The sequence below is a fragment of the Condylura cristata genome, unplaced genomic scaffold, assembly GCF_000260355.1.
Source record: "Condylura cristata isolate star-nosed mole 26May11 unplaced genomic scaffold, ConCri1.0 scaffold00045, whole genome shotgun sequence".
NCBI lineage: Eukaryota > Metazoa > Chordata > Mammalia > Eulipotyphla > Talpidae > Condylura > Condylura cristata.
The window spans coordinates 974,961-983,919 of NW_004567146.1; the positions used below are offsets into that span (position 1 = coordinate 974,961).

Sequence of the window (8,959 nt, forward strand, 5' to 3'; positions counted from 1 at the left end):
CTTTGCCAGGGTCTACTTTTGAATACACAGCAGTACTGATGTCTCATCTGCTTCCTTAGACTATAACCCTCTTGTCTAAGGTCATTTCCTAGATCTTAGTATTTGTGTCATAAACTTTTTGTTCTTACCTAATTTTCAAGTTGCTTTTACCACCTTTCTATAGAATTATACTTAAGAGTTTATATAGTCTCTAGCTTTTCTTTTTTACTCAAAAGCAAACTAAGTTAGCTTTAGATAGTAAGAATACATTGTATTTTATTTTTCAAAAAAAAGTTGCTATTTCACTAAAAGTAAATAAGTTATGTTCATATTAGAAAATCTGAAGAGAACCAGAAGCATAAAGCAGTCACCCTGAATCCTGGGAGTTACCAAAAATAGCAGGAGAGGGGAGGTTAGGGAGAAATAGGTATTATAGATTAATATAAGATATAGCCAAGAGATAAGATTCCAAATATCCTAACCTACTCATTGGGTCAGTCTTATGTGCAATTAAGTTAATACTGGTGTACGGGTCAGAAAACCAAATCCTGTCCTAGACTTATTACTCTTCCTTTTGAGATCACCAAGGGCCATACATGCACAAGGAATAGACTCTATACTCTGGAAATCCAGGGAACCACATGAGATTATTGGAGGGCCTTTTACCTTGGCCTGTTTTGCCTTACCACACATCTCAGATCTGACCATTTTTAAAAAATATCAACCTAGAAAACCACTAGCACAACGTGTTAGAGGAGAGCAAGAAATGATTTTGCTTATGCTAGAGTATAAGTTTTTAGTCTATTTCAAATATATCTACCAAAGAAGAGTCTAAAACCTCAATCAGTAATGAATCTCAGCTTTTAAAAAAATTTCAAGTGTTAGCAAGTCCAATACTCTGTCTCAGTGAAATCCTTCGGCCTCATTAAAGAAAAACAAAGTTGGCCTTTTTTTGTTTTCCCCTAAAGGAAAACATTATTATTTTAGAATGACATGGTCACACTTAAGAGGAGTTGAGGGCCTCTCTGGTGGCACTGGGGTTAAGGTCTCAGTGCTATCAAGCAACTGCCAGCCACTGCAGCATGAGCTCAATCCATAGCCAGCAAAGCAGACCTCACCTGTCTCCCCAGTTCTCCCTAAAGAGTGTATTTCAGTAGCTTTGCCTGTTTTGCTCCCGTCTCTGTTTCTAGTGAATCCTCTTATACCACTGCCCCCTGCACTTCTGACCTAGACCCCAGTTCTTGTGTGTATAATAAAATAAAGTTTTCCTGCTAAACATGGAGCTTCCCTACGACCCAGCAATCCCATTCCTAGGTATCTACCCAAAAGACACAAAAACACTGATTAAAAAGATATTTGCACCCCCATGTTTATTGCTGCTTTATTTACAATTGGAAAAACATGGAAGCAGCCCAAATGCCCAAAAGTAGATGACTGGATTAGAAAGATGTGGTACATATATACAATGGAATATTACTCAGCAACCAAAAGAGAAACACATGTCTTTTGCAGCAACTTGTATGGAGCTGGAAAAGATCATGCTTAGTGAGATAAGCCAGAAAGAGAAAGAAAAATACGGGATGGTTTCACTCATAGCAGGAGTATAATGGACCAGGCAAGAAAATAACAAGAATAATGAACAGCCATATACCAGAGACATTTTGTGGGGGTGGAGTGGAGAATAGGATCAAAAACGGGGGGTGGGGAGGGTGGGGAGGGAAGTGCATGGGATTATGGTGATGGCACACGGGTGACTTGGTGATGGGAAACCCGTGGGGATTACAATTGAGGTCGAAAAAAAAATGTACAAAATGATGTAAAAATAAACTGTTATAAAAAAAAAGAAAAAAAAGTTTTCATCTTTTAGAAATACACTTTGAAATTACAAAACATCTGGTCTGGTTTCAAAATAATCTTGATGCCGTAAAGGAAATGTAGATGAAGGAAGACTGATCATGAGTTGATAACTATTCAGACAAGGTGATGATTAGATGGAATTGGAAATGCTAAGAGGAGATGGTCCCAATAAAATGGACAAATATATGAAATCATTTACCTGTTAAAGGACTTGTTAACTAGAATATATATAAGAACTCCTATAACAAGTAACAAAGGCAATCCAATTTAAATATGGGCAGGGGCCCTCCCTGAAGGCACAATGGATTAAAGCACTATGATGCTATCCGCAGCCACTGCAGCACAAGTTTGATTCCCGGCCAGGGGGTGACCCACATGGTGCAGCAGACCTCTCCTGTCCAGCCCAATGGTCCCCTCAGCAGTGTATTTCAGTCAATCTGACTGTTCTACTCCCCACTCTGTCTTTGGTGGGTCCTCTCACCTCCTACACCTCTGGCCTATATCCCAGTTCTTGTATGCATAAATAAATAAATATTTTTTTTAAATAAAATAAAAATGGGCAAAGAAGGACCCTCCTTGCTGGTGCACTGGGTTAAAGCACAGTTCAGCATGAGTTCAATTCCCAGTTAGGGAAGTGACCCACATGGTGCGACAGACCTCCCCTGACCCCCCGCTGCTACCCTCAGCAGTGTTCTTTGTTGAGCTGCCTGTTCTGTACACAGCGCTGTCTCTGGTGAATGTTCTCACCACCCTTGCACCTCTGGCTTGCACCCCAGTTCTGTATGCATAAGTAAATAAAATCTTTAAAAGAAAAATAGTTTCACTGTGCAGAAGATTTAAAATAAAAGAATGACTGCCAGGAACTTCAGTCTTCAGAGAGTGGAAGTAAGGCACTCTGGGCACAGAGGCATGAAACTTGATGGCATAGAAAAAAGAAATGTAAAGAATTAAATCCACACTATAAGTTAGGTAATAACCCACATAAAGGCTTACATTGGTAAAATATGAAGTGGTAGTTGTAGACAAGATTGGGGAGGTTAGAACCAGATCATTAAGGGAACGAGGCGTCACTCTGAAGAGTCTGCAACTTAGGCAATGGGAAACCACCAAAGGATTTTGAAAAGGCAGTTAAGTGTTCAGATTTGTAACTGAAATTATTGTTGTGGTACTCAGAGACAATTGGTTAAAGCAAAAAAGAACCTAAAAATGCTTATCAAAATCAATTGCAGGATTGTTTATCATATGTTAGAGGCACCAATTCTGAATTAGAGCGCCATAGGACCCCTCTAGGTAGGGATCTAAGTTCTAGGGTGCAACAGTGTGTGATCAAAGTACTATGGCCTTTCATACTGGTGTAATAAAGCTCCTCAACTCCCTTCTAGGTAGCAATAAAGAAGACAACTATACTATTTCAAAAGTCCTAAAATATTGACAGATTGGCCTTTTCTTTTCAGACTAAATAATTTTAGACTAATAAAATCTCTCTTCAAAGGTACCACTGAATTTCTCAGTTTAATTTTTTAATTTAAGTGAGGGATGAAAATCTGTTTTAGTCTATTGATGAGATCAGGTCTCCCCAGCCGTATGGGTCACTCCCTGGCTAGGAATCAAACTTGCACTACGATGGCTTCAGAAAGCTTCTTATAACTGGCTACAGACCAGAGGTGGGGGTGGTGAGAGAATTCACCAGAGACAGAATAGGAAGCAGAACAGGCAGATGTTCTGAAATGCACAGCTGAGAGGAGCAGCAGGCGGGTCAGGAGAGGTCTGCCACACCATGTGGGTCACCCGCCTGGCCTGGGATTGAACTTGTACTGCAGTGGTGCTGTGAACCACCAGGGATGGCCCAATTCTTCTTTAATTCTATGTTGGACAAAGCTATTTTCTTGCTTAAAACCCTTCAAAGGTGTCCCACTGCACTGATATGAACCTCAAATTCCTTTATCATGGCTTACAGGTCCCTGTATGATTAAGCCTTTCTCCCTGATCTTTTTCCTCATTCTTTCTTCTTTCCCAACTTTAATGTACATTTATTCATTTTAACAAACATTTCATTTTTTTAAATAAACATTTCTTATAATTTGTACTACATCTAGTTAGGTGTTGGAGCACACAAACATAATAATCTGCCTTTGAAAAACTTGGTTTAGAGAAAGAAAGATACAAATGAATAAACTTCAAAACTTTTTCCAAGTTAAGTTACAGACTTAGCTTTTACAGATAAGAACAAAGTAGGAGGCCCTCACTGTGGCACAATGGGATAAAGTGTAGCACTAGGAAGTGATCCATCGCCACTGCAGCACAAGTTCCATTTCCAGCCAGGGGAAGTTACTCACATGGCGCAGCAGACCTCTCCTGACCCGCCTGCTGTGTATTTCAGTACATCAGCCTGTTTCGCCCCCCCACCCTAGTGAATCCTCTCCCCGCCCTCACCTCTGGCCTATACCCCAGTTCTTGTATGCATAGATAAATATCTTTTAAAATATTTTATATATATAAAGAACAAAGTAGGATAGAAATACAAACAACAGAGTAAAAACCTGCATATAGGAATAAAGAAGGGTTTACCAAAGAAGGAAAAATTAGAAGCATATATTTGAAAAACAGTTATGACAAAGCAAGAAGAAAGCAAAAGGTCCATATGGCACTCTCTAATCTCCAAACAAGTTTAGAAAAACCACCTAGAGGTCAGAGAAGAATTCAAAATGGGCAACTTGGCAACTATCGATCATCAAGTAACAGAACAGAAAAATGCCATTTTCAGATTATTACAGAGATAAAGGATTACGTGGAATATTAGGTCAACATTTCTCTTAGTTACACAACATTTTGGGGGGAATATCCTCTATATATTGAGAACTAGCCAAAGAGCTAGGTATCTAATAAACAAAACTGACTGCATCCCTGCCTTTACCCTACATTTCAGCATAGGATTTAGATAAATAAATAGGAAATGCTAGAGAAAAGAATTATGATGAAAAATAAAGCTAGGTAAGAAGTAGAAGATGTTGGAGTTACTATTTGAGATGAGAGTCAGTAAAGGTCTGGCTAATAAAGAAAATCTGAGCAGAAGCCTAGATGCATTGATGCAGATATTACTTGGATCAGTTATTCATCTTCACATACTAGAAAAACACATTTTCAGACATTGCTGACTTCACCAAACTGGCTCTTCACGAAAGTGATGATTAACTGGCCCTTTCCATTTATTTTATCTTGAGTATTTGGCCATGTGTAAGTGGTCCCATGATCAGGCAGGTTAGGATTCAGACTACATATAACTTCTTTACTGATCATTAACTAACACTGAGTTTAGTTATTAACCCTGGGTCTGCTCTTTTACTTGTTCATATGACCTTGTTTACATTTCTCCTTAAGTCTGAGCTGAATTTTATCTCCCCATAATGTTAAATAGTATCTCAAATATGATGGCTCACCCAGGCAACTAAAACCAGGATGCAGCCAAAGCATTCTTTAATTCCCCTTCCTCTATCTGCACAGTTCAGATTTAGATGTGAGACACCAAATAAGAGTTAAATCTACTGTCTTGGACCAAAACATGCCTAAGTATCATCTTCATGTTTAGGAACGGAATACTCTCATAAGAACGTGAATTAAGAGTACAGAAGCAGGGCCCTCTCTGGTGGTGCAACCAGTTAAAGCGCAGCACTACAGAGCTAGCCACAAACACTGCCGCATGAGTTCAATCCCAGGGAGCTGACCCACATGGCACAGCAAACTTCCAACTGTCTTGCTGCTGCTCCCCTCAGCAGTGTACTTCAGTCAATCTGCCTGTTCTGCTAACCACTCTGTCTCTAGTGAATCCTCTCACCTCATCCCTTGCACCTCTCTCCTGTACCCCAGTTCTTGTATACATAAACTAAATAAATCTTAAAAAAAAAAAAAAAGTACAGAAGCAAAACTGTGACAAAAATCTCAAGAAACAAGCCAATATTCTATGAGGCTCTGAAATCGTTAGAAGTGGAGAATGAAAGGCAAAAAACAAAGTTGCTATGAAATGAGAATGTTCTCATTTGGCTGTCCTGCCTTTTCTTCACCTCCTTACACATTCCTGTTGTTCTTGGCCAAGTCAGGTATGCCAACATATGGGATGATGTTCCAAGAAAATAAAAATATTTGCTGAGTTCACACAACCAATTGTGAATCATTAAGAATTAAATATACATGTATTACTAAGAAGGGTTATTAAAAATGAGAATAGGTAACAAAAAATCCTTTCATGAACTTACATTTATAAGCAAAAGACTGAATTAAATCTTTGTTCCCATTGTTTGCATGATCAGACATATATATTCAAACAAATTTTAAAAGACCCATTAAACCACACTGAAAAATAATGCTCCCTAAAACTTGCCTTATGCTTAAAAATTACTCAATAGAGTGTGAAAAATTACTTAATAGAGTGTGGAAATATAAGGCAAGATGTCAGTTACATAGTGGTTTTTACAGCCTATCACAGGTCTAAGTCACTAAAAACTTAACTGATGAGATCTGTATCATGAGAGAAGAAAGCAAACAGAATATTCAATTATTGTTTTCTCCATTGTGTACAATGCAGCCTAAAGAGAACATTTAATAAAGAAAGCAGATGAGTTAGAATTTGTCTGCATCAGACCTTCCAGTTTAAAAGGAAGTTGAGTCTGTTTTGCCTATCAAGAAGTTATATAAGCATATTGTGGCTATGTGTAAATTATAGTCATTTAAAGTAAGATATGTTGCCAAGTTCCCTCTGTAGAAAATTTACCTTTTTTCCAAAATTTTAAAATTCAGACATCAGCCTTTGCACTCAGGAGGGTTTTGCTCAGCCTGAGTAAGCAAGGTAAAATAAATGATCCAATGTAACTTTTTTTTTTTCTCTCCTTTGAATTACAAGTTGAGTTTTCACTTAAGGCTTACAACTATTTCCTAGTTGTAAAGTTATGAAATCATAAATGCCAATACTCTAAGGTATTTTCCTAGACCTTCCCTGATAGGGTTTTATTGCTCAATTTGTACAAATAATTATACCAAAAAAAATAATAATAACCTGTCTGGAGAATCAGATTTTCTTCACTATAGTTTCTCATACCTGAGAGATGTGACTAAAATATTGCAGAGCTGTCTCCACAGGACTTTTGAAGTATTTCTTCTCCTGAGGTTTCAGCTACAAAAAGAGGACAGACGCTGAGCATAAATATACAATGAAATGAAACAAAATACTGGCAGATATGGCAAAGGATGTCCATACACTTTCTAAAGCACCTGGTATTCTATCAAGCCAGTGCAACCATGTTTGATCCCCAACATGGCAGGGAGCTAACCCACATGGTGCAGCAGACCTCTCCTATTTCAGTGAATCTGCCTATTCTGTTCCCCACTTTCTCTGGTGACTCTTCTAACCCCCCTGCAAACTGCTGGCCTTCACCCCAGTTCTTGTATGTATAAATAAATCTTTTTGAATAAATAAATAAAATAAATAAAGCACCTAGTATTATTTCCACTGTGCTAAATTAAGAGGTGATCACCACTGCGCTAGGAAATACAAATTATATATCCTAATACTTCTAATCTTCACTTCAGCCACAGGAGCCACAAATAATTTTTTGACCTATCATTTATCTTACTTATCTTATTTTGATAACTGTTATCTGTGAGTTTTAAAATTTTTCTTCTTTCTTAAAAAAATCAGTACTTAGTTACCATCAACTACACTCTTTGTCTATTTCTTACAGGCCAGAATGGGATAAGATGGTTTGTGGCAGGAAGAAAAAAACTTACATTATCAGAAAGAGCCAGATGTTTGCATGCAGTTCCACAAACAGCACATTTTTCTGGAGAGAAAGAGAAAAAAACATTTGATTTTCATGGATATAAGGTGAGATATTTCTAAAGACTACAGTATTAGTCATGTAAAATGTAAAGAAAAGAGGATTCTTAATGAATTTGGAACATCATTGTGCTTATATAAGGACTTCAACTTAAGCTCTGGTCTCTAAATCAGTATTTGCAAACAGGATGATGACAAGTAAGGCTTTTTACATTGTACCCGCTACCCTCCCCTATCCCATTTTTCCAATTCTCAATTTTCTTTTGCAGGTGAGGGGCAATTCTAAATTCCTCACTGGAGTACTGGGAAGAGTACAAAGTACTGATGATGTCAATTTTAAGTTACTCTTTCTCAACCTAGCTACTTGACTGAAAGCACACATTAGAGACTATAAGGAACTCTCCAATCGTTCCTGCCTTGTTCTCACTTTGCTAATTTTCTTGATCTTGCTTTGAAGCTGTACTATTCCTGTTCTCTTGCCTAATATGAAAGGTGCAAAAATTAAAATTGTTAATCTTTTCATCTAAGTTGAATTTTAAGTAGTGGTGCTAGTCATTGATTAAGATAAATGCCATGTCAGGAAAAAACATCACATGACATATGTTTGAGAGACAAACTACTCCAAAGTGAGCTGCTGTTACCATAGAAAACTGCCTTGTTACATTAGCAGAGAACTTAAATGGGTCATGAGATTCATATAAAGAAAAAAGCTTCTCCAGAGACTACCTAACCTGACCCTTCTCTCCTTGGGGAATGGAAGGTTTTTCTCAGTGTACTTTCCATATTACCACCTGAGTGAGATGGCAAGTGCAAATCATTCTATGATTTAAAAAAAAAAAAAAAGCTTTCACATTCTTCATCACTAACATGATAAAGCTGAGGTTCTGTAGCCTGAGACACACAACAGCCTTTCATCATCTGACCACTACCTACCTCTCCAGTCTCATCTTTCACCATTTCCATTTTATTCTTTATTTTCTACCAATCCCAATCATATGTAATCCCTTGCACTATGGTGTCATGGTGTAATGAGCCCTTATATATGCCATTCTCTTAAAATAGAATAATATTCCCTGTACTATCCACTTGGAAAAATAAGTTTCCTATTCAAAATTCTATTGAAGTAGTACCTTTTTTGTGATGTCTCCCCTAAACAAAGCATCTAATCTTAAATTACTCTTCTGGGGTATTTTTATACCCTGTAAATAGTTTAGCATTATAGACAAATATCTGGGGGAAGTATTTTTACTAAGTCCCTCATTTTTATGGCTTAAAGCTGCACTTAACCATCTAAAG

At 37.6% G+C, this 8,959-nt stretch overlaps 1 protein-coding gene across 4 annotated transcripts in view; it reads right to left on the reverse strand.

Moving 5' to 3' along the window:
* RNF212B (ring finger protein 212B) overlaps positions 1-8,959 on the reverse strand; it is a 41,837-nt gene that overhangs the window by 12,133 nt on the left and 20,745 nt on the right. For all 4 annotated transcript variants that reach the window (XM_012734083.1, XM_012734081.1, XM_012734080.1 and 1 more), the window contains exons 3-4: positions 7,615-7,667; positions 6,926-7,000 (exon numbers count right to left, since the gene is read on the reverse strand). In XM_012734083.1, the coding sequence (XP_012589537.1) occupies positions 6,926-7,000; positions 7,615-7,667 (128 nt within the window). The remainder of the gene's footprint in view (positions 1-6,925; positions 7,001-7,614; positions 7,668-8,959) is intronic.